The sequence below is a fragment of the Oncorhynchus clarkii genome, chromosome 12 (assembly GCF_045791955.1).
Source record: "Oncorhynchus clarkii lewisi isolate Uvic-CL-2024 chromosome 12, UVic_Ocla_1.0, whole genome shotgun sequence".
Taxonomy (NCBI): Eukaryota; Metazoa; Chordata; class Actinopteri; order Salmoniformes; family Salmonidae; genus Oncorhynchus; species Oncorhynchus clarkii.
In genome coordinates, this window is record NC_092158.1 from 74,522,916 (window position 1) to 74,548,590 (window position 25,675).

Below are 25,675 nucleotides of genomic sequence, written 5' to 3' on the forward strand. Positions count from 1 at the left end.
ATACTGAGCATGTGACACACACACACACACACACACACACACACACTAAATCATTAACAGTTACAATAGATATTTGAACAAGAGACAATCTAAAATGAAGACAAAAGCCGACACTCCTGTCCCCCGATGCACTGCTTCACGACAGCTCCATGTTTCAGGAGCTGGTGTTTCCAGAAAGGCACACAGCCATCTTGTACCGGTAGCACTTCTTCATAAAGGGAAAATGGGAAAATGGAGGCGGGACCCTCAGGTCCCCTCATCACAGCATCTTCCTTTCTTTATTAAACGTAATCTCTTCTCTCTTCTTTTCTCGCTCCACTCCTCCTCTATAGATAGATATCTGTAGTCTTCTTTTCTCGCTCCTCTCCTCCTCTATAGATAGATATCTGTAGTCTTCTTTCCGACAGAAATGGAAAATAAGTCACTCAGAAAAAAACAGAGTTCTTGTTGAATTCTAACAAACATGAACTAGTAATACTGAATGACGCTAGTTAATACTCCATATAGAGATGGCTTTTTCCAAAGAGATTCATTACCAATCAGATTCCTCTAAACACACACGCACACATAGGCACGCGCAAACACACACATTCTCGTGTGTAGACTTCAGAGGTTTTTTTTCCATGAATCAAAGTGTGTGAGTGAGGTGTGTTTGTGTGTGGAGGTGAGTTTGTTCATGTTTATGTGTGTGTGTTTCAGTTCCAGTGCTACACTGTCTTCAATGGCCCATTATTAATGCTTCTCTATGTTCCTCTTTGTCCTCATAGCTGTTCCTCATAGCATCAGCTGGAAGAAACACCTCCAGCTCCAGCTCCAAATCTACAGTTGCTGTGTAAATAGCTTTTCTTTAAGCAATATTATTTGTGTTCCCTTTTTGAAAAATAGATTTAAAGGTCTATTGTCTTATTTGATATTGGGTTTTGGCCATCGGAAATAAAGGATGGACAACAGGGGCGTGGTGTGTGCATGTGGGGTGTGGCCAGGGAGAGAGGAGCGGAACTCATGTGTCATCAGCTGGTGAGGAGGAGTCTTCGTCCTCCTCGTCCTCCACGGGGCTTGTGTCAGAGTGTATCTCCACCCCTGACTGAGCTCGCTGAAGAACTCCCCTCTTCTCCTCCTCCTCCTCCATCCCTAATTCCCCTTCCTCCTCGATGATGTCTCCTTCCCTTTCATCCTTTACCACATCCTCTCCTTCCCCCTCTTCTTTCTTGTCTTCCTCCTCTCCCTGACTGCAGTCCAGCACCATGTGATTGGGGGTGGTTTTCCCCTCCTCCTCCTCTTCTTCCTCCTCCTGTCCTCCCTCCGTGTCGTCATCCAAGGTGAGCTTGAACTGGAACTTGTCGATGCAGGCGTTGAGCCTCTTGTCTGGGCCGAGGGGGATTGGGGGTGGGGAGATGGGGCTCTGGGGGATGGTGCTCTGGTACCAGTCCCTGTTGTCCTCAAGAGTGTCAAGGATGTCCTGGGCGTCAGGGTGCACCAGGTCCCCCCACGTCTCCCACAGAGGGTGCACGATGTAGTCGATGAAGCCCACCTACAGCACACAACACCAGGAGAATCAAACACACTAACGAACATCACACTCATAAAAAGCACATTATACACGGCTAAGGAATTTGTGTCAGCAACATGAGATTACATTTATAAACATCAATAATTATTAAGAAAGCATATATAAGAATTAAGCTTTTATAATTACTTTGAAAGTGATCCCAAAATGTGTGTATGTTTCCTAACCTGACTCTTCTCCACAGAAGCAGTGTGTTTGTCACACATAGGGCTGATCTCCATGCCTCTCTCCCTCTCCTTGTCCCCCTGTCTAAAGAACTCCTCCATGATGCGCTCAGTCCACTCTCTGTACACGACCAGGGGCTTGGTGGGGTTACTTAGGTCCGCACAGTGCACCATGTTCCTCAGCACCTGCAGACACACACATAAGGTCAGGTATCACCAGCGCACGGTAGGCGTTGTGAATTTTCTCCAGCTTCAATTTGAGTTTGGAGTACCATTTTTTTCTGCAGGGGATATGTTTAGAGGTCAGAAGGGAAAGCTCACCTGGATGCGGTCAGTGTAGTGGTCGAGCAGGAGCACTCCTGAACTGGTCACCTTCTTCGTCTCCACCATGGTCTTCAGATCAGCCAGCAAACTCATGTGCTTGGACATATCTGTCGCCAACACCTTGAGAGGTCAATTAAAGGACGAGGTCAAACAAAAACATGAAACAATATCAGGAAATAACATTTAAATAACTCTTATAAGCCCCGCCCCTTACTGAGCCAGCAGAGCAGCCCATTAGTGGGTGAGTGTGAGTGGCAGGAGCCTCACCATATCGATAACGAGCTTGCGCAGGCTCTGTCTCTGCCTCTTGCTGAGGTTCTGGAAGATGTCACAGTTGTCCTCGTGGAGTAGCTTGAAGCCCACGGCCAGGTGGTGGTTCTCCAGGACTGACTCATCGTTGTACATCAGAGCCAGCTCCGAGTCTGGGGGAATAGGACAGACAGAACACACCGGGTCAGTACAGAACACATACTAGGTCAGAGCACCTGTAGACACACCCCACTAGTAACCTTTTCACATTACGGTGCTGACTCTGACATTTTATTTTTACGTTATCAGCTGTGCTACACTGACTAGTAAGCTGAGCTAAACTGAGATGTGGTTCAGGGAGCTTTATTCAGTTATAATGCAGTGTACTGTACAGCGTCCTGTCTCCTCCTTTCTCCATTGTAAGGACTCACTGGTGTTGATGAGGAACTGGTTGGACACGCCAGGATGATCCACATCATGGATAGCAGCAGCAAATAACGCCGCCAGGATCTCCAGATCAGTGAACACAGCCTGACAGAGAGCGAGAGAGAGATAGAACACAGTGTAACCAATCACGTTTTAGAACAGCCTACAGGACATGAATGTGCGATGGCAGTTAGAGTGCAGCTGTGTGCTTCAAGTTAGCTGTTGTTAGACATAGGCTCAGTGTGTGGTGATATTTGGTTCTTACGTCCAGAGCCGGTGTGGACAGCAGGACGTGGGTGGACTGTGTGACGTCAGCGGCGTGGAGGCTGTTGTGGTAGGCCACGTTGGCATGGTAGTGGTCCTCCAGGGTCATAACGTAGGTCACAAAGGTGTCGACAGGGATTCGAAACGTCTTCAACAGATCCCTCTCCTACAGGGAAGGAAAACACAGTGTCACGCAAACACTCAGGATCCTATACACGTATATGAACAGCAAAGTCTACATTAAGTCTATATGACCACTCTTACCGAAAATCTAATGGATAAAACCACTGCTTTTCACCCACCTGGAAGATGGCAAACATGATGCAGCTGAGAGGCCTATTATTGGAGAACTCAGCCAGACGAAAGATATTAAGGCCCCACTTATTCAAGTCATCCAGCTCCTGGTCAACAGACATCAGAATCAGAAACAGAATCACCTTTCTTTGCCAAGTAAATGTACACATACCCAGAATTTGACTTGACATATGACTCCATTTAATCCCTTCAGAGACCCATCAATAAATGAAATCAATTAATTTTTGTCCACTCTAATGGAGATAGATTTTTTGGGCCGTATCTCTGAGGCCATACATGCCACTGAGTTAAGTACTGTTGTACCTTTGAGAGGACATTCTGGGGTATTCAATGATATCATGTGGAGGGTGTGACTTTGTACTTTCTCATCCTGTTTTTTTTTTTTTTAATGGCAGCCATCTCAATTTAGCACATTTTATTTAAAGGAGAAAGTACATGCATGTAATTGTGTAATCATCATTTTTGTGAGTTTGATATTCAAATTGTTTCCAGTAAGTAAATACAGTACATGACCAAAAGTATGTGGACACCTACTCTTGTCGAACATCTCATTCCAAAATCATGTGCATTAATATGGAGTTGGTCCCCCCTTTGCTGCTATAACATCCTCCACTATTCTAGGAAGGTTTTCCACTAGCTGTTGGAACATTGCTGTGGGGACTTGCTTCCATTCAGCCACAAGAGCATTATTGAAGTCGGGCACTGATGTTGGGCGATTAGACCTGGCTCGCAGTCTGCGTTCCAATTCATCCCAAAGGTGTTCACTGGGGTTGATGTTATGGCTCTGTGCAGGCCAGTCAAGTTCTTCCACACCGATCTCAACAAACCATTTCGGTATGGACCTCGCTATGTGCACGGAGGCATTGTCATGCTGAAACAGGAAAGGGCCTTCCCCCAACTGTTGCTGCAAAGTTGGAAGCACAGAATCGTCTTGAATGTCATTGTATGCTGTAGTGTTAAGATTTCCTTTCACTGGAACTAAGGGGCCTAGCCCCAACCAAGAAAAACAGCGCCGGACCATCATTCCTCATCCACCAAACTTTACAGTTGGAACTATGCATTGGGGCAGTTAGCGTTCTCCTGACATCCGTCAAACCTAGATTAGCCCGTCGGACTGCCAGATAGTGGTGGCCAATGGTGGCGAGCTTTACACCATTCCCATCATTCCAGCCGACGCTTGGCATTGTGCATGGTGATCTTAGGCTTGTGTGCAGCCGCTCAGCCATGAAAACCCATTTCATTAAGCTCCAGACTAATAGTTATTGTGCTGATGTTGCTTCCAGAGGAAGTTTGGAACTCGGTAGTGTGTTGCAACCGAGGACAAACGATTTTTACACGCTACGTGCTTCAGTACTCAGCAGTCCCGTTCTGTGAGCTTGTGTGGCCTACCACTTTGTGGCTGAGCCATTGTTGCTCCTAGACGTTTCCATTTCACAATATCAGCACTTTCAGTTGACCGGGGCAGCTCTAGCAGGGCAGAAATAGTTGAAAAGGCATCCAAAGACGGTGCCACGTTGAAAGTCACTGAGCTCTTCAGTAAGGCAAGTCTACTGCCAATGTTTGTCTACGGAGATTACATGGCTGTGTGCTCGATTTTACACACCTGTCAGCAACGGGTGTTGCTGAAATAGCCAAATCTACTAATTTGAAGGAGTGTCCACATACACTATATATATTAAAGTATTTGTGGAATAGTTTGGTGAGTTTTCAGAGCAGTGTAATATATTTTTTCTCACATTAAATAAGAGCTAAATGAGAGATTGTGTATAAATATCCTGTATTTTTCACATACTGTACACATATTTACTGTAATGTAAAATTTTACAAATATAATATTCACAGCATCATAATATCCACTACAGTGCACATACAATAAAATAAAATAATAAATCAATGTTGTCAACTGTTTATTTCACTCACAAAAAAGTAATAATTCATAAAGCTTTTTTTCGCTGGGTCTCAGCATGTCATTTTAAATCATCTTCGAGGTGACTGAGTGTTCATGTGTGAGTATGTGTAAGGGTCCACAGATCCCAGATCCAGTACAGGTATACCGTACCCTGGCCAGTGCATCCTCCTGTTCAGTCTTGACTCCGAAGCGTGGCATGGTGGTGTTGATGGACAGGCTGGAGCTGTGTGTCAGCTTCTTCACTCCACTGATATGACACATGGGCTTGTCCCGCTCCCGCTCCCGCAGGGTCGGAGACGGGATCTCTACCTCATTCTGCTTATCTGGAGGAGACATGGAGGTCAGAGGTTAATTACAATACTTTTGAATGCTTGTTATAAGCACTTTGAGATATCAGCTGATGTACGAAGGGCTATATAAATACATTTGATTTGATTTGATGCATTTATAACTTCTTATTATAAAGGCTATAGTGTGCTATATCTCTATAGTATGCATCATTACAGGGCTCACTTGTAAAGAGACCCGAGTCTAAATGACTGCCTGCACTGTAAACCACAAGGACTTTTTAACTCAAATACTTCTAGTAAATTGAACTTACGAAATCACATTAACTCAATTTAATAAAGATATGACAAACAAATGAACTTTTCTCCCAGCATGCTCTACTGCAGGTTGATTTTTGGGAATTGTTTTTAATATCCGTGTTTTTGCATGTACATTGAGTGATTGATTGATTAATCTTATGCTACACACAGTTAAATAACATACATTTTTCTAAACTAATCCAATAATTTAATTAGTTACAGAAATGTAATGTTGTTCCAATTGATATGGCTTAGGTAGTCTCCTCACACTGTTCTTAACCCTGGCAGTCATTATGAATGCAGGTTGTGAGTGAATACACATTTCTACTGTTGGATCGCCTAACTCTGGCTGGATTCCAATAGGAATTACATGTCACTTTGCAAGTCAGCATAAAGTTTCTTGCAGGTAGAGTTGCAAAAGTCTGGTATGTTTTCCAGAAATCCGGGTTAGAAGATACCTGGAAATTCTTCAACCTCGATTTTGTTTTGAAAATATGGGAATTTTGGGATATTTCCCTGAATTTTGCAACCTTACTTGCAGGCCTGATGTGGCCTGTCAACCATGAGTTTCAGGCCACTGTATTAGAGTACATCTAGGCCTCAAAATAAGTCCTTATGAGATATGTAATGTTTAATTATAATGATAACATTCACCTAGGAATTCACTTGGGAAAGGCCATAGGACTGAAAATGAACGAATTCCACAACCATGTTTCTGTCACTAACAAATACAGTCATGGGTGATGATTCCACAATTCACTCAAAAAGGCAAGGTACACTGGGAAATGATATTGGGGGCGTGGCTTAAAGTGGGCGTTACTCTAATACAACTCAAATCAGGACCCCCCTACAAGCGCACAGTAACTATCAGTTTGATTAATAACTACAAAAATCACTTTAAGTAACTGTACTCAGATATATTAAGTTCAACACGTTTCCTCAAAACTTTTGAGTATTGACAGCACATTGGGGTTAACAGTGTGGATAAAGGTTAAATAACAATAAATGCATTATACTGGTCAGTATTTACTAAAATATAACCCTCTTTCTAAATGGCAGCCGTATAGTGCACTACTTTTGACCAGAGCCACATACATAGGGCTCTGGTCAGTTTCCTAGAGGATAGAGGACTGAGGTGTATAAGGGATACAAGACAGACAGAGACCCAGTCAGGAGTGCAGGTGAAAGGGGAGGTGTGTGACTCACCCAGGAAGGTAGTGGAGATGTATTCAGACACCTGGTTCCCTGAACGACTCATCTCTGACAGGTGAGATAGCTCCCGGTTCAACATCCTCTTAAACTGGGGGAGGAAACAGAGAGAGGGATGGCGAGAGGAAGAAAGAGATGGAGAGAGGCAGAGCATGATATTATTACCAAGAACAGGAGAAGACAGAAGTTAGAGGTTTTGCTTGAATAGTGTCCCTGAAATAATGTTCAAACTAGAAAGTCTTGGACACAAAGCTACACTTGGCCTCAGAGTAGTACTGTTGAAAAAACACAAATATGGAAAGAAAGCTGCTACTTAACATATTTTTAAATAAATATATTAAAAAATATCAAACAAGCAACTTCTGCACAATAAAGAGGCAAAGTGAGACCCCACTCTTTTTATATGTATACAGTAGGCCCATGTTCACACTGGATTTCATGCCAAAAATAGCACATCATAGTCCATAAGAAAGGAAATCTGTACAAATCCCTTTTTAGCTAAATACATCTAACACATTGTTTTGAAAAACAAAACCATGGGCAGCAGGTAGCCTGGTGGTTAGAGCAAAGACATTTATAACTAACCCAAGATAGTTCATCTGTGTCATTTTCAATGGGAGCAGATGACGCATAGAGGGGCAGAACAAGCAAGGTGGTTGGCAGAGCCAAGCAGGAGCTAACAACATCCCATTGGCGCATTCTAGCATGTGCTTGTGCAACAACTCAATTCACCCTTGCACTCCTTGTAAACAATGTAATTTAAAAAAAAAACTTTGTCAAAGGATCACATCTACAAATCTTAGTGCACTCTGTTCAGTCTACAAATCTTAGTGCACTCTGTTCAGTCTACAAATCTTAGTGCACTCTGTTCAGTCTACAAAACTTAGTGCACTCTGTTCAGTCTACAAAACTTAGTGCACTCTGTTCGGTCTACAAAACTTAGTGCACTCTGTTCAGTCTACAAAACTTAGTGCACTCTGTTTGGGCTACAAAACTTAGTGCACTCTGTTCGGTCTACAAAACTTAGTGCACTCTGTTCGGTCTACAAAACTTAGTGCACTCTGTTCGGTCTACAAAACTTAGTGCACTCTGTTCAGTCTACAAAACTTAGTGCACTCTGTTCAGTCTACAAAACTTAGTGCACTCTGTTCAGTCTACAAAACTTAGTGCACTCTGTTCGGTCTACAAAACTTAGTGCACTCTGTTCGGTCTACAAAACTTAGTGCACTCTGTTCGGTCTACAAAACTTAGTGCACTCTGTTTGGTCTACAAAACTTAGTGCACTCTGTTCAGTCTACAAAACTTAGTGCACTCTGTTCAGTCTACAAAACTTAGTGCACTCTGTTCGGTCTACAAAACTTAGTGCACTCTGTTCGGTCTACAAAACTTAGTGCACTCTGTTCGGTCTACAAAACTTTGTGCACTCTGTTCGGTCTACAAAACTTTGTGCACTCTGTTCGGTCTACAAAACTTAGTGCACTCTGTTTGGTCTACAAAACTTTGTGCACTCTGTTCGGTCTACAAAACTTTGTGCACTCTGTTCGGTCTACAAAACTTTGTGCACTCTGTTTGGTCGACAAAACTTAGTGCACTCCGTTCGGTCTACAGAATTTTGTGCACTCTGTTCGGTCTACAAAACTTAGTGCACTCTGTTTGGTCTACAAAACTTAGTGCACTCTGTTCAGTCTACAAAACTTAGTGCACTCTGTTCGGTCTACAAAACTTAGTGCATTCTGTTCGGTCTACAAAACTTAGTGCACTCTGTTTGGTCGACAAAACTTAGTGCACTCTGTTCGGTCTACAAAACTTAGTGCACTCTGTTCGGTCTACAAAACTTAGTGCACTCTGTTCAATCTACAAAACTTAGTGCACTCTGTTCGGTCTAGAAAACTTAGTGCACTCTGTTCGGTCTACAAAACTTAGTGCACTCTGTTCGGTCTACAAAACTTAGTGCACTCTGTTCAATCTACAAAACTTAGTGCACTCTGTTTGGTCTACAAAACTTAGTGCACTCTGTTCAATCTACAAAACTTAGTGCACTCTGTTCAGTCTACAAAACTTAGTGCACTCTGTTCGGTCTACAAAACTTAGTGCACTCTGTTCGGTCTACAAAACTTAGTGCACTCTGTTCAGTCTACAAAACTTAGTGCACTCTGTTCAGTCTACAAAACTTAGTGCACTCTGTTCGGTCTACAAAACTTAGTGCACTCTGTTCAATCTACAAAACTTAGTGCACTCTGTTCAGTCTACAAAACTTTGTGCACTCTGTTCAGTCTACAAAACTTAGTGCACTCTGTTTGGTCTACAAAACTTAGTGCACTCTGTTCGGTCTACAAAACTTAGTGCACTCTGTTCGGTCTACAAAACTTAGTGCACTCTGTTCGGTCTACAAAACTTAGTGCACTCTGTTCGGTCTACAAAACTTAGTGCACTCTGTTCGGTCTACAAAACTTAGTGCACTCTGTTCGGTCTACAAAACTTAGTGCACTCTGTTCGGTCTACAAAACTTAGTGCACTCTGTTCAGTCTACAAAACTTAGTGCACTCTGTTCGGTCTACAAAACTTAGTGCACTCTGTTCGGTCTACAAAACTTAGTGCACTCTGTTCGGTCTACAAAACTTAGTGCACTCTGTTCGGTCTACAAAACTTAGTGCACTCTGTTCGGTCTACAAAACTTAGTGCACTCTGTTCGGTCTACAAAACTTAGTGCACTCTGTTCGGTCTACAAAACTTAGTGCACTCTGTTCAGTCTACAAAACTTAGTGCACTCTGTTCGGTCTACAAAACTTAGTGCACTCTGTTCGGTCTACAAAACTTAGTGCACTCTGTTCGGTCTACAAAACTTAGTGCACTCTGTTCGGTCTACGAAACTTAGTGCACTCTGTTCGGTCTACAAAACTTAGTTCTTAGTGCACTCTGTTCGGTCTACAAAACTTAGTGCACTCTGTTCGGTCTACAAAACTTAGCGCACTCTGTTCGGTCTACAAAACTTAGTGCACTCTGTTCGGTCTACAAAATTTAGTGCACTCTGTTCGGTCTACAAAACTTAGTGCACTCTGTTCGGTCTACAAAACTTAGTGCACTCTGTTCGGTCTACAAAACTTAGTGCACTCTGTTCGGTCTACAAAACTTAGTGCACTCTGTTCGGTCTACGAAACTTAGTGCACTCTGTTCGGTCTACGAAACTTAGTGCACTCTGTTCGGTCTACAAAACTTAGTTCTTAGTGCACTCTGTTCGGTCTACAAAACTTAGTGCACTCTGTTCGGTCTACAAAACTTAGTGCACTCTGTTCGGTGTACAAAACTTACTGCACTCTGTTCGGTCTACAAAACTTAGTGCACTCTGTTCGGTGTACAAAACTTAGTGCACTCTGTTCGGTCTACAAAACTTAGTGCACTCTGTTCGGTCTACAAAACTTAGTGCACTCTGTTCGGTCTACAAAACTTAGTGCACTCTGTTCGGTCTACAAAACTTAGTGCACTCTGTTCGGTCTACGAAACTTAGTGCACTCTGTTCGGTCTACAAAACTTAGTTCTTAGTGCACTCTGTTCGGTCTACAAAACTTAGTGCACTCTGTTCGGTCTACAAAACTTAGTGCACTCTGTTCGGTCTACAAAACTTAGTGCACTCTGTTCGGTCTACAAAACTTAGTGCACTCTGTTCGGTCTACAAAACTTAGTGCACTCTGTTCGGTCTACAAAACTTAGTGCACTCTGTTCGGTCTACAAAACTTAGTGCACTCTGTTCGGTCTACAAAACTTAGTGCACTCTGTTCGGTCTACAAAACTTAGTGCACTCTGTTCGGTCTACAAAACTTAGTGCACTCTGTTCGGTCTACAAAACTTAGTGCACTCTGTTCGGTCTACAAAACTTAGTGCACTCTGTTCAATCTACAAAACTTAGTGCACTCTGTTCAGTCTACAAAACTTTGTGCACTCTGTTCAGTCTACAAAACTTAGTGCACTCTGTTCGGTCTACAAAACTTAGTGCACTCTGTTCGGTCTACAAAACTTAGTGCACTCTGTTCGGTCTACAAAACTTTGTGCACTCTGTTCGGTCTACAAAACTTTGTGCACTCTGTTCGGTCTACAAAACTTTGTGCACTCTGTTTGGTCGACAAAACTTAGTGCACTCCGTTCGGTCTACAGAATTTTGTGCACTCTGTTCGGTCTACAAAACTTAGTGCACTCTGTTTGGTCTACAAAACTTAGTGCACTCTGTTCAGTCTACAAAACTTAGTGCACTCTGTTCGGTCTACAAAACTTAGTGCATTCTGTTCGGTCTACAAAACTTAGTGCACTCTGTTTGGTCGACAAAACTTAGTGCACTCTGTTCGGTCTACAAAACTTAGTGCACTCTGTTCGGTCTACAAAACTTAGTGCACTCTGTTCAATCTACAAAACTTAGTGCACTCTGTTCGGTCTATAAAACTTAGTGCACTCTGTTCGGTCTACAAAACTTAGTGCACTCTGTTCGGTCTACAAAACTTAGTGCACTCTGTTCAATCTACAAAACTTAGTGCACTCTGTTTGGTCTACAAAACTTAGTGCACTCTGTTCAATCTACAAAACTTAGTGCACTCTGTTCAGTCTACAAAACTTAGTGCACTCTGTTCAGTCTACAAAACTTAGTGCACTCTGTTCGGTCTACAAAACTTAGTGCACTCTGTTCGGTCTACAAAACTTAGTGCACTCTGTTCAGTCTACAAAACTTAGTGCACTCTGTTCAGTCTACAAAACTTAGTGCACTCTGTTCGGTCTACAAAACTTAGTGCACTCTGTTCAATCTACAAAACTTAGTGCACTCTGTTCAGTCTACAAAACTTTGTGCACTCTGTTCAGTCTACAAAACTTAGTGCACTCTGTTTGGTCTACAAAACTTAGTGCACTCTGTTCGGTCTACAAAACTTAGTGCACTCTGTTCGGTCTACAAAACTTAGTGCACTCTGTTCGGTCTACAAAACTTAGTGCACTCTGTTCGGTCTACAAAACTTAGTGCACTCTGTTCGGTCTACAAAACTTAGTGCACTCTGTTCGGTCTACAAAACTTAGTGCACTCTGTTCGGTCTACAAAACTTAGTGCACTCTGTTCAGTCTACAAAACTTAGTGCACTCTGTTCGGTCTACAAAACTTAGTGCACTCTGTTCGGTCTACAAAACTTAGTGCACTCTGTTCGGTCTACAAAACTTAGTGCACTCTGTTCGGTCTACAAAACTTAGTGCACTCTGTTCGGTCTACAAAACTTAGTGCACTCTGTTCGGTCTACAAAACTTAGTGCACTCTGTTCGGTCTACAAAACTTAGTGCACTCTGTTCAGTCTACAAAACTTAGTGCACTCTGTTCGGTCTACAAAACTTAGTGCACTCTGTTCGGTCTACAAAACTTAGTGCACTCTGTTCGGTCTACAAAACTTAGTGCACTCTGTTCGGTCTACGAAACTTAGTGCACTCTGTTCGGTCTACAAAACTTAGTTCTTAGTGCACTCTGTTCGGTCTACAAAACTTAGTGCACTCTGTTCGGTCTACAAAACTTAGCGCACTCTGTTCGGTCTACAAAACTTAGTGCACTCTGTTCGGTCTACAAAATTTAGTGCACTCTGTTCGGTCTACAAAACTTAGTGCACTCTGTTCGGTCTACAAAACTTAGTGCACTCTGTTCGGTCTACAAAACTTAGTGCACTCTGTTCGGTCTACAAAACTTAGTGCACTCTGTTCGGTCTACGAAACTTAGTGCACTCTGTTCGGTCTACGAAACTTAGTGCACTCTGTTCGGTCTACAAAACTTAGTTCTTAGTGCACTCTGTTCGGTCTACAAAACTTAGTGCACTCTGTTCGGTCTACAAAACTTAGTGCACTCTGTTCGGTGTACAAAACTTACTGCACTCTGTTCGGTCTACAAAACTTAGTGCACTCTGTTCGGTGTACAAAACTTAGTGCACTCTGTTCGGTCTACAAAACTTAGTGCACTCTGTTCGGTCTACAAAACTTAGTGCACTCTGTTCGGTCTACAAAACTTAGTGCACTCTGTTCGGTCTACAAAACTTAGTGCACTCTGTTCGGTCTACGAAACTTAGTGCACTCTGTTCGGTCTACAAAACTTAGTTCTTAGTGCACTCTGTTCGGTCTACAAAACTTAGTGCACTCTGTTCGGTCTACAAAACTTAGTGCACTCTGTTCGGTCTACAAAACTTAGTGCACTCTGTTCGGTCTACAAAACTTAGTGCACTCTGTTCGGTCTACAAAACTTAGTGCACTCTGTTCGGTCTACAAAACTTAGTGCACTCTGTTCGGTCTACAAAACTTAGTGCACTCTGTTCGGTCTACAAAACTTAGTGCACTCTGTTCGGTCTACAAAACTTAGTGCACTCTGTTCGGTCTACAAAACTTAGTGCACTCTGTTCGGTCTACAAAACTTAGTGCACTCTGTTCGGTCTACAAAACTTAGTGCACTCTGTTCAATCTACAAAACTTAGTGCACTCTGTTCAGTCTACAAAACTTTGTGCACTCTGTTCAGTCTACAAAACTTAGTGCACTCTGTTCAGTCTACAAAACTTAGTGCACTCTGTTCGGTCTACAAAACTTAGTGCACTCTGTTCGGTCTACAAAACTTAGTGCACTCTGTTCGGTGTACAAAACTTAGTGCACTCTGTTCGGTCTACAAAACTTAGTGCACTCTGTTCGGTCTACAAAACTTAGTGCACTCTGTTCAGTCTACAAAACTTAGTGCACTCTGTTCGGTCTACAAAACTTAGTGCACTCTGTTCAGTCTACAAAACTTAGTGCACTCTGTTCGGTCTACAAAACTTAGTGCACTCTGTTCGGTCTACAAAACTTAGTGCACTCTGTTCGGTCTACAAAACTTAGTGCACTCTGTTCGGTCTACAAAACTTAGTGCACTCTGTTCGGTCTACAAAACTTAGTGCACTCTGTTCGGTCTACAAAACTTAGCGCACTCTGTTCGGTCTACAAAACTTAGCGCACTCTGTTCGGTCTACAAAACTTAGTGCACTCTGTTCGGTCTACAAAATTTAGTGCACTCTGTTCGGTCTACAAAACTTAGTGCACTCTGTTCGGTCTACAAAACTTAGTGCACTCTGTTCGGTCTACAAAACTTAGTGCACTCTGTTCGGTCTACAAAACTTAGTGCACTCTGTTCGGTCTACGAAACTTAGTGCACTCTGTTCGGTCTACGAAACTTAGTGCACTCTGTTCGGTCTACAAAACTTAGTTCTTAGTGCACTCTGTTCGGTCTACAAAACTTAGTGCACTCTGTTCGGTCTACAAAACTTAGTGCACTCTGTTCGGTGTACAAAACTTACTGCACTCTGTTCGGTCTACAAAACTTAGTGCACTCTGTTCGGTGTACAAAACTTAGTGCACTCTGTTCGGTCTACAAAACTTAGTGCACTCTGTTCGGTCTACAAAACTTAGTGCACTCTGTTCGGTCTACAAAACTTAGTGCACTCTGTTCGGTCTACAAAACTTAGTGCACTCTGTTCGGTCTACGAAACTTAGTGCACTCTGTTCGGTCTACAAAACTTAGTTCTTAGTGCACTCTGTTCGGTCTACAAAACTTAGTGCACTCTGTTCGGTCTACAAAACTTAGTGCACTCTGTTCGGTCTACAAAACTTAGTGCACTCTGTTCGGTCTACAAAACTTAGTGCACTCTGTTCGGTCTACAAAACTTAGTGCACTCTGTTCGGTCTACAAAACTTAGTGCACTCTGTTCGGTCTACAAAACTTAGTGCACTCTGTTCGGTCTACAAAACTTAGTGCACTCTGTTCGGTCTACAAAACTTAGTGCACTCTGTTCGGTCTACAAAACTTAGTGCACTCTGTTCGGTCTACAAAACTTAGTGCACTCTGTTCGGTCTACAAAACTTAGTGCACTCTGTTCAATCTACAAAACTTAGTGCACTCTGTTCAGTCTACAAAACTTTGTGCACTCTGTTCAGTCTACAAAACTTAGTGCACTCTGTTCGGTCTACAAAACTTAGTGCACTCTGTTCGGTCTACAAAACTTAGTGCACTCTGTTCGGTCTACAAAACTTTGTGCACTCTGTTCGGTCTACAAAACTTTGTGCACTCTGTTCGGTCTACAAAACTTTGTGCACTCTGTTTGGTCGACAAAACTTAGTGCACTCCGTTCGGTCTACAGAATTTTGTGCACTCTGTTCGGTCTACAAAACTTAGTGCACTCTGTTTGGTCTACAAAACTTAGTGCACTCTGTTCAGTCTACAAAACTTAGTGCACTCTGTTCGGTCTACAAAACTTAGTGCATTCTGTTCGGTCTACAAAACTTAGTGCACTCTGTTTGGTCGACAAAACTTAGTGCACTCTGTTCGGTCTACAAAACTTAGTGCACTCTGTTCGGTCTACAAAACTTAGTGCACTCTGTTCAATCTACAAAACTTAGTGCACTCTGTTCGGTCTATAAAACTTAGTGCACTCTGTTCGGTCTACAAAACTTAGTGCACTCTGTTCGGTCTACAAAACTTAGTGCACTCTGTTCAATCTACAAAACTTAGTGCACTCTGTTTGGTCTACAAAACTTAGTGCACTCTGTTCAATCTACAAAACTTAGTGCACTCTGTTCAGTCTACAAAACTTAGTGCACTCTGTTCAGTCTACAAAACTTAGTGCACTCTGTTCGGTCTACAAAACTTAGTGCACTCTGTTCGGTCTACAAAACTTAGTGCACTCTGTTCAGTCTACAAAACTTAGTGCACTCTGTTCAGTCTACAAAACTTAGTGCACTCTGTTCGGTCTACAAAACTTAGTGCACTCTGTTCAATCTACAAAACTTAGTGCACTCTGTTCAGTCTACAAAACTTTGTGCACTCTGTTCAGTCTACAAAACTTAGTGCACTCTGTTTGGTCTACAAAACTTAGTGCACTCTGTTCGGTCTACAAAACTTAGTGCACTCTGTTCGGTCTACAAAACTTAGTGCACTCTGTTCGGTCTACAAAACTTAGTGCACTCTGTTCGGTCTACAAAACTTAGTGCACTCTGTTCGGTCTACAAAACTTAGTGCACTCTGTTCGGTCTACAAAACTTAGTGCACTCTGTTCGGTCTACAAAACTTAGTGCACTCTGTTCAGTCTACAAAACTTAGTGCACTCTGTTCGGTCTACAAAACTTAGTGCACTCTGTTCGGTCTACAAAACTTAGTGCACTCTGTTCGGTCTACAAAACTTAGTGCACTCTGTTCGGTCTACAAAACTTAGTGCACTCTGTTCGGTCTACAAAACTTAGTGCACTCTGTTCGGTCTACAAAACTTAGTGCACTCTGTTCGGTCTACAAAACTTAGTGCACTCTGTTCAGTCTACAAAACTTAGTGCACTCTGTTCGGTCTACAAAACTTAGTGCACTCTGTTCGGTCTACAAAACTTAGTGCACTCTGTTCGGTCTACGAAACTTAGTGCACTCTGTTCGGTCTACAAAACTTAGTTCTTAGTGCACTCTGTTCGGTCTACAAAACTTAGTGCACTCTGTTCGGTCTACAAAACTTAGCGCACTCTGTTCGGTCTACAAAACTTAGTGCACTCTGTTCGGTCTACAAAATTTAGTGCACTCTGTTCGGTCTACAAAACTTAGTGCACTCTGTTCGGTCTACAAAACTTAGTGCACTCTGTTCGGTCTACAAAACTTAGTGCACTCTGTTCGGTCTACAAAACTTAGTGCACTCTGTTCGGTCTACGAAACTTAGTGCACTCTGTTCGGTCTACGAAACTTAGTGCACTCTGTTCGGTCTACAAAACTTAGTTCTTAGTGCACTCTGTTCGGTCTACAAAACTTAGTGCACTCTGTTCGGTCTACAAAACTTAGTGCACTCTGTTCGGTGTACAAAACTTACTGCACTCTGTTCGGTCTACAAAACTTAGTGCACTCTGTTCGGTGTACAAAACTTAGTGCACTCTGTTCGGTCTACAAAACTTAGTGCACTCTGTTCGGTCTACAAAACTTAGTGCACTCTGTTCGGTCTACAAAACTTAGTGCACTCTGTTCGGTCTACAAAACTTAGTGCACTCTGTTCGGTCTACGAAACTTAGTGCACTCTGTTCGGTCTACAAAACTTAGTTCTTAGTGCACTCTGTTCGGTCTACAAAACTTAGTGCACTCTGTTCGGTCTACAAAACTTAGTGCACTCTGTTCGGTCTACAAAACTTAGTGCACTCTGTTCGGTCTACAAAACTTAGTGCACTCTGTTCGGTCTACAAAACTTAGTGCACTCTGTTCGGTCTACAAAACTTAGTGCACTCTGTTCGGTCTACAAAACTTAGTGCACTCTGTTCGGTCTACAAAACTTAGTGCACTCTGTTCGGTCTACAAAACTTAGTGCACTCTGTTCGGTCTACAAAACTTAGTGCACTCTGTTCGGTCTACAAAACTTAGTGCACTCTGTTCGGTCTACAAAACTTAGTGCACTCTGTTCGGTCTACAAAACTTAGTGCACTCTGTTCAATCTACAAAACTTAGTGCACTCTGTTCAGTCTACAAAACTTTGTGCACTCTGTTCAGTCTACAAAACTTAGTGCACTCTGTTCGGTCTACAAAACTTAGTGCACTCTGTTCGGTCTACAAAACTTAGTGCACTCTGTTCGGTCTACAAAACTTAGTGCACTCTGTTCGGTGTACAAAACTTAGTGCACTCTGTTCGGTCTACAAAACTTAGTGCACTCTGTTCGGTCTACAAAACTTAGTGCACTCTGTTCAGTCTACAAAACTTAGTGCACTCTGTTCGGTCTACAAAACTTAGTGCACTCTGTTCAGTCTACAAAACTTAGTGCACTCTGTTCGGTCTACAAAACTTAGTGCACTCTGTTCGGTCTACAAAACTTAGTGCACTCTGTTCGGTCTACAAAACTTAGTGCACTCTGTTCGGTCTACAAAACTTAGTGCACTCTGTTCGGTCTACAAAACTTAGTGCACTCTGTTCGGTCTACAAAACTTAGTGCACTCTGTTCGGTCTACAAAACTTAGTGCACTCTGTTCGGTCTACAAAACTTAGTGCACTCTGTTCGGTCTACAAAACTTAGTGCACTCTGTTCGGTCTACAAAACTTAGTGCACTCTGTTCGGTCTACAAAACTTAGTGCACTCTGTTCAATCTACAAAACTTAGTGCACTCTGTTCGGTCTACAAAACTTAGCACTCTGTTCAGTCTACAAAACTTAGTGCACTCTGTTCGGTCTACAAAACTTAGTGCACTCTGTTCGGTCTACAAAACTTAGTGCACTCTGTTCGGTCTACAAAACTTAGTGCACTCTGTTCGGTCTACAAAACTTAGTGCACTCTGTTCGGTCTACAAAACTTAGTGCACTCTGTTCGGTCTACAAAACTTAGTGCACTCTGTTCACAAAACTTAGTGCACTCTGTTCGGTCTACAAAACTTAGTGCACTCTGTTCGGTCTACAAAACTTAGTGCACTCTGTTCGGTCTACAAAACTTAGTGCACTCTGTTCGGTCTACAAAACTTAGTGCACTCTGTTCGGTCTACAAAACTTAGTGCACTCTGTTCACAAAACTTAGTGCACTCTGTTCGGTCTACAAAACTTAGTGCACTCTGTTCAGTCTACAAAACTTAGTGCACTCTGTTCGGTCTACAAAACTTAGTGCACTCTGTTCAGTCTACAAAACTTAGTGCACTCTGTTCGGTCTACAAAACTTAGTGCACTCTGTTCGGTCTACAAAACTTAGTGCACTCTGTTCGGTCTACAAAACTTAGTGCACTCTGTTCGGTCTACAAAACTTAGTGCACTCTGTTCAGTCTACAAAACTTAGTGCACTCTGTTCGGTCTACAAAACTTAGTGCACTCTGTTCGGTCTACAAAACTTAGTGCACTCTGTTCGGTCTACAAAACTTAGTGCACTCTGTTCGGTCTACAAAACTTAGTGCACTCTGTTCGGTCTACAAAACTTAGTGCACTCTGTTCGGTCTACAAAACTTAGTGCACTCTGTTCGGTCTACAAAACTTAGTGCACTCTGTTCGGTCTACAAAACTTAGTGCACTCTGTTCGGTCTACAAAACTTAGTGCACTCTGTTCGGTCTACAAAACTTAGTGCACTCTGTTCGGTCTACAAAACTTAGTGCACTCTGTTCGGTCTACAAAACTTAGTGCACTCTGTTCGGTCTACAAAACTTTGTGCACTCTGTTCAGTCTACAAAACTTAGTGCACTCTGTTCAGTCTACAAAACTTAGTGCACTCTGTTCGGTCTACAAAACTTAGTGCACTCTGTTCGGTCTACAAAACTTAGTGCACTCTGTTCGGTCTACAAAACTTAGTGCACTCTGTTAGGTCTACAAAACTTAGTGCACTCTGTTCAGTCTACAAAACTTAGTGCACTCTGTTCAGTCTACAAAACTTAGCGCACTCTGTTCGGTCTACAAAACTTAGTGCACTCTGTTCAGTCTACAAAACTTAGTGCACTCTGTTCGGTCTACAAAACTTAGTGCACTCTGTTCGGTCTACAAAACTTAGTTCTTAGTGCACTCTGTTCGGTCTACAAAACTTAGTGCACTCTGTTCGGTCTACAAAACTTAGTGCACTCTGTTCGGTCTACAAAACTTAGTGCACTCTGTTCGGTCTACAAAACTTAGTGCACTCTGTTCAGTCTACAAAACTTAGTGCACTCTGTTCGGTCTACAAAACTTAGTGCACTCTGTTCGGTCTACAAAACTTAGTGCACTCTGTTCGGTCTACAAAACTTAGTGCACTCTGTTCGGTCTACAAAACTTAGTGCACTCTGTTCGGTCTACAAAACTTAGTGCACTCTGTTCGGTCTACAAAACTTAGTGCACTCTGTTCGGTCTACAAAACTTAGTGCACTCTGTTCGGTCTACAAAACTTAGTGCACTCTGTTCGGTCTACAAAACTTAGTGCACTCTGTTCGGTCTACAAAACTTAGTGCACTCTGTTCGGTCTACAAAACTTAGTGCACTCTGTTCAGTCTACAAAACTTAGTGCACTCTGTTCGGTCTACAAAACTTAGTGCACTCTGTTCGGTCTACAAAACTTAGTGCACTCTGTTTGGTCTACAAAACTTAGTGCACTCTGTTCAATCTACAAAACTTAGTTCACTCTGTTCAATCTACAAAACTTAGTGCACTCTGTTCAGTCTACAAAACTTAGTGCACTCTGTTCGGTCTACAAAACTTAGTGCACTCTGTTTGGTCTACAAAACTTAGTGCACTCTGTTCAATCTACAAAACTTAGTGCACTCTGTTCGGTCTACAAAACTTAGTGCACTCTGTTCAATCTACAAAACTTAGTGCACTCTGTTCAATCTACAAAACTTAGTGCACTCTGTTCAGTCTACAAAACTTACTGCACTCTGTTCAGTCTACAAAACTTAGTGCACTCTGTTCAATCTACAAAACTTAGTGCACTCTGTTCAATCTACAAATCTTATTGGTGGGGAGTGGAAATTCCAACCAGAGCCTTCAGATTTATACATCTGGTGAAACATCTGGCTCTATCTGTGGTTAGAGCATTGGGACAGTAACCGGAAAGTATCTAGTTCATATCCCTGAGCCGACAAGATGAAAAAAATTGATCGTTGTACCCTTGAGCAAGGCACTTAACCCTAATTGCTCCCTGGGTGTCTCAGGGGGAGTTAGGATATACAAAACACACATTTCCAATTCACAAATACGCATTCACATTTTTTTTTCAATCACTGTGGCACATTGTTTCAGGTATAAGTAATTTATTTTCAAAACTCTTAAGTACAAAACTCTAACCTGATAACACTTGTAATGCCCCCTATCTTAGGTTCAGAACCTTTCATTGTGTATTCATTGGAGTTGAACACATCTTTCACCCTCGAGTCACTCATACAAAATCTGTTTTTTGTGAAATACCATGAGAACATTTAGTTAAGTCACCAATACATCAGGCTCACCATTAAGTCATTTTAACTACCATTTTTAACTAACTAAGATACTTTCTTTTTGAAGTGCTTTTTGAAGTGCTGAATAAAAATAATAGTAATTGTATTGTTAACAAATCATATCAAAAGTACAGTGAATATTGCATTTTGAAAAGCAGATACTCAGATTGAATACGCTTCCAAATTGAAGGAGTGATTTGGTGCAGTGAACAAGTGACTGTGAATTTGTTTGTTGTACTACTCAGTCAATTGAAAATGTACTTAGAGTTTAGATTTTTGTGCTTAGACTGTTGAAAATGTACCACATACTTGTGAAAATTGCACCAACGTGACTGACAAAAACTGTAATACGTACTTGAGTATGTGTGAAATAGAACAAATGATTATTGTTAATATGAACCACTATACCTCATTCAGGATACAGGTCATACCCCTAAACAAAGACTAATACTGTACATCGGCTCTAACCTCAATCAAAAATGTCAACAATGTAGCAAAATATGAATTGTGTTTGATACTGACGTATCACACATCTACTGTAAAATAGTGAAATAGAATTCCTAAAGAACACCTGGGTTTACGATACAACATTCATACAGTACAGTGTGACCTTGTCAACAGACAACCACTGCAGGAGCCTGACAAAGCAACAACATGTTGGAGCAATGGTGGAAGAGCTGCCGTTTTCATACAGCACGTTCTGTGTCTTTTGGTGATGATGTCACACACCCTGCACACAATGTCTGCTGGAATGCAGGTGAGAAAAATACACGACGCATGAATAGGACACATATGTTCCATATGGCTAAACAGAAAATGTAATGTGGCATAGAATTCATGTCGCGATGTCTCAACCAAACATGAGCGGATCTTGAAGACTGTTAGTAACCAAACACATTCCACTACCAGAGGCAGTCACGTGCAAGCAGGCGCAGTGCGATTCGGACAAGTCCCCTCAGTCTGTGTCCCACTGACTGATCCTTCACACATAATAATCTCCATGGCAACCATAGAGGTTGCCCTAGCAACTGCCTCCTCACAGTCAGTCCTGCAGCATGATGGGAGCGAGGGAGGGAGGCGGCTGCTGCTTGGGTGACAATCTCAGAGAGTAGGCAGGTGTCTCTGACCTTTCTCAAGGTCAATTCTCTCCTCTCCATTCCTCTCCTCTCATCTCATCTGCTCTACTCTCCTCTCCCTTGTTCTCCTCTCCCCTCCCCTGTGTTCTCCTCTCTTCTTCCCTCCACTCTTCTCTGCTTCTCTCTCCACCTCCTTATTTCTCTTACTCCTCTTCTCTACTCCCCTTTCCTCTCCATTTTCTGCTCTCTTACTCACCTATTTCACTACCTTCCCTCCCACTCTCTCAACCTTCCACCTTTCACTCATACCTTCCTACTTCTACTTTTAATTACTCTCTCATCCCTTATTCCAGTCCAGCCATGTATTAGTGACAGTTCGACACGGTTAGAACAGTCAGGTCCCTTTCCCTCCATCAAAAGCCACTACAACAGATAGATAAATAGATAGTCGTGATAATAAACCAGGTAGGTACTGTAGACTAGTTAGCCAGTCAAACCCTGTGACACAGTTATGCTGTAGTCTCCATCTCTTTACTATATTGAGTCATAATCTGCCAACCATCACAACCCCAGTGCCAGGACACACAGACAGACGCCGCACCATGCTACCGTGCTTCCTCATGGGGCCCCCTGACTGATGGAACACAAGATGACGGGGTGAAGGTGTGAGAGACGCAAAGGGGCATCATCAACCCTCTGATAACTGACTAACATATGGACACCCAGGGAAATGTGACATGCATTGTAACAGGCAGGCTCTTCCTGCACTTCCTGTTTTTCACATTACAATAGCAGTTTACAGTAACGCTCTTTGATGATATCATGGTGAATCAGCTCTCACAACCAACCAACCATTCAATTCCACTTTGTTTATCAAAGTACTGTGTATGCATTTTTTTTTTTTTTTGCTAATGGTAATGGTAAGGCTGTTGTTGGACTCTATCTTGTATCAAAACAAGAGTTGTCATTTGCAGCAGATCGCTAAAAACACCGTATGCAGAGAGATGGGGGGAGTGGATACAGCTAGCACATTTGGTTCCTTGGAAGTTGTGGGAGCGTAATATTTTGGTTTCCCATTGGTTCTGGGAACGAAGAATATAAATTATAGGTTATTTGAATGGTAATTTAATAACGTTCTGAGAACATGTTTCAATAAGACTTTTAATTACACTGCTAGCTTAGTTTGGGTTAACTGTTTTGAACTGTTTAGAAACAGTTCAAAATTGCAAACACATTTATTTTTTATTGTGGCACGGTGTCAGTGAAATTCTAACCTATGATCTTACACTATGTATACAAAAGTATGTGGACACCCCTTCAAATGAGTGAATTCGGCTATTTCAGCCACATCTGTTACTGACAGATATATAAAATTGAGCACTCAGCCATGCAATCTCCATAGACAAACATTGACAGTAGAATGGCCTTGCTGAAGAGCTCAGTGACTTTCAACGTGACACCAGAGCTGCCCTGGTCAACTATAAGTGCTGTTATTGTGAAGTGGAAATGTCTAGGAGCAACAACGGCTCAGCTGCAAAATGGTAGGCAACACAAGCTCACAGAAGGGGACTGCCAAGTGCTGAAGAGCGTAAATATCATTGGACTCTGGAGCAGTGGAAACACGTTCTCTGGAGTGATTGATCACTCTTCACCATCTGGCACTCCGACGGATGAATCTGGTTTTGGCGAATGCCAGGAGAACATTACCTGCCCAAATGCATAGTGCCAACTGTAAAGTTTGGTGGAGGAGGAATAATGGTCTGGGGCTGTTTTTCATGGTTGGGGCTAGGTCTCTTATGTCTAGTGAAGGGAAATCTTAACGCTACAGCATACAATGACATTCTAGACAAATCTGTGCTTCCAACTTTGCGGCAATAGTTGGGGGAAGGCCCTTTCCTGTTTCAGCATGACAATGCCCCAATGCACAAAGCGAGGTCCATACAGAAATTGTTTGTCGAGATCGATGTAGAAGAACTTGACTGGCCTGCACAGAGCCCTGACTTCAACCCAAACAAACACCTTTGAGATTAATTGGAACGCCGACTGAGCCAGGCCTGCCCGACCTCACTAATGCTCTTGTGGCTGAATGGAAACAGGTCCTCACAGCAATGTTCCAACATCTAGTGGAAAGCCTTCCAGGCTGTTATAGCAGCAAAGAGGGGACCAACTCCATATTAATGCCAATTATTTTGGAATGAGATGTTCGACGAGGAAGTGTCCACATACTCTTGGTCATGTAGTGTATGTTCTCTATCCATTGAACAAGTCCACTGCGCCACCAGGATGGTCTATTTCAGTCGATTCAAATAGACTCCATTTCAAAGGAAACAAGCACTCATTAGGATCTGGTGTGGCCAATTACTGGGCGTGGCCAACACACCTGAACACACTTAACAAGAGAGAGGATAGAGACATTTTTGTTGATGCTTTGAACAGAATGTATGTATTTTTAAATAACATTTGCAGAACATTCTTTGAACATTACTAATGTTTTCTTGCGTTTTTTATGGAAAGTGTTCTTAATGTTCTGAGAACATGATTTTAAGTTGAACCATGAGGAAACCTGTAGAAAACGTTATGCTGAAGTACTCTAATTCCCACAGAAGAACGTTGTTTCTTTACATTCTCAAACCGTTCTGAGAATATGATTTTAAATAGAACCATGAGGAAACCTGTAGGAAACGTGATGCTGAAGTACATAAATTCCCATGTTGTTTCTTAACGTTCTCTGAACTATTTGAGAATATTCCCCATGTTAAACCAGTTGGAGAACGTTCCTACAACATTACCAACATTTTTATTAAATCTAACAATGTTTGAACTTTTAGGTCATTTTTGTGCTGAGAATGCTCTAAAGCCAAGCAACTGTTCTGCAACATTCCCACAAAGTTGTGGGTAGGTTGTGTGCAAGACAACCTTAAGACAACCACGCTCTCACCAAGCTCTAAGAAACATACGGTTCTGAGAACGTTATGTGCTAGCTGGGTAAGATGTTGTTGTATGTATCTCAGTAAAGCACAGAGAAGACAATGGTTCAAGAGGGCACAGTCACTGCCATGGACAAGAGAGCTCGGTCAAAATAACAGGGTCAGTAGATGGTTTGATAGAGACATCTGCCATCAACTACACACTGCAACATTAACAATATGTCAGTAAGTCCTATCATGTCTCAGCCTCTCAAAGAAAAATACAAAACTATTCTAACATTGACTAAGATCACAGGAAAACAATGAAATAAACACACACAGCATTGAGCTAAGATATCCTTCACTGACACTAACACTAACACTGAACCTGTGTGTGTGTGTGTGTGTGTGTGTGTCACATGCTCAGTCCGTTTATGTGGTGACAGGTTTTCAGCTAAGATATCCTTCACTGACACTAACACTGAACCTGTGTGTGCGTGCGTGTGTGTGTGTGTGTGTGTGTGTGTGTGTGTGTGTGTGTGTGTGTGTGTGTGTGTGTGTGTGTGTGTGTGTGTGTGTGTGTGTGTGTGTGTGTGGGTGTGTGTGTGCGTGTGTGTGTGTGTGCGTGCGTGCGTGTGTGTGTGTGTGTCGAGGATGGAGATGGACATCTTGTGATAAAGTAGGCTACCTGCAGCATTTCATACCTTGCCTCACAACCACTTCCAAATGATTCCCTTATGCACCTTTTATTGTATCTGCATTGACGTATGACTATTCCTG

At 42.3% G+C, this 25,675-nt stretch overlaps 1 protein-coding gene across 1 annotated transcript in view; it reads right to left on the reverse strand.

Moving 5' to 3' along the window:
- Positions 1-364: 364 nt before the first annotated feature.
- The window catches only part of LOC139421269 (3',5'-cyclic-AMP phosphodiesterase 4C-like), a 79,217-nt gene continuing 53,906 nt past the window's right edge, over positions 365-25,675 (reverse strand). The window contains exons 7-15 of the mRNA XM_071171972.1: positions 7,012-7,105; positions 5,369-5,541; positions 3,297-3,395; positions 2,996-3,160; positions 2,736-2,835; positions 2,323-2,477; positions 2,053-2,175; positions 1,735-1,917; positions 365-1,531 (exon numbers count right to left, since the gene is read on the reverse strand). Coding sequence (XP_071028073.1) covers positions 1,001-1,531; positions 1,735-1,917; positions 2,053-2,175; positions 2,323-2,477; positions 2,736-2,835; positions 2,996-3,160; positions 3,297-3,395; positions 5,369-5,541; positions 7,012-7,105 — 1,623 coding nt within the window. The 3' untranslated portion in view covers positions 365-1,000. The remainder of the gene's footprint in view (positions 1,532-1,734; positions 1,918-2,052; positions 2,176-2,322; positions 2,478-2,735; positions 2,836-2,995; positions 3,161-3,296; positions 3,396-5,368; positions 5,542-7,011; positions 7,106-25,675) is intronic.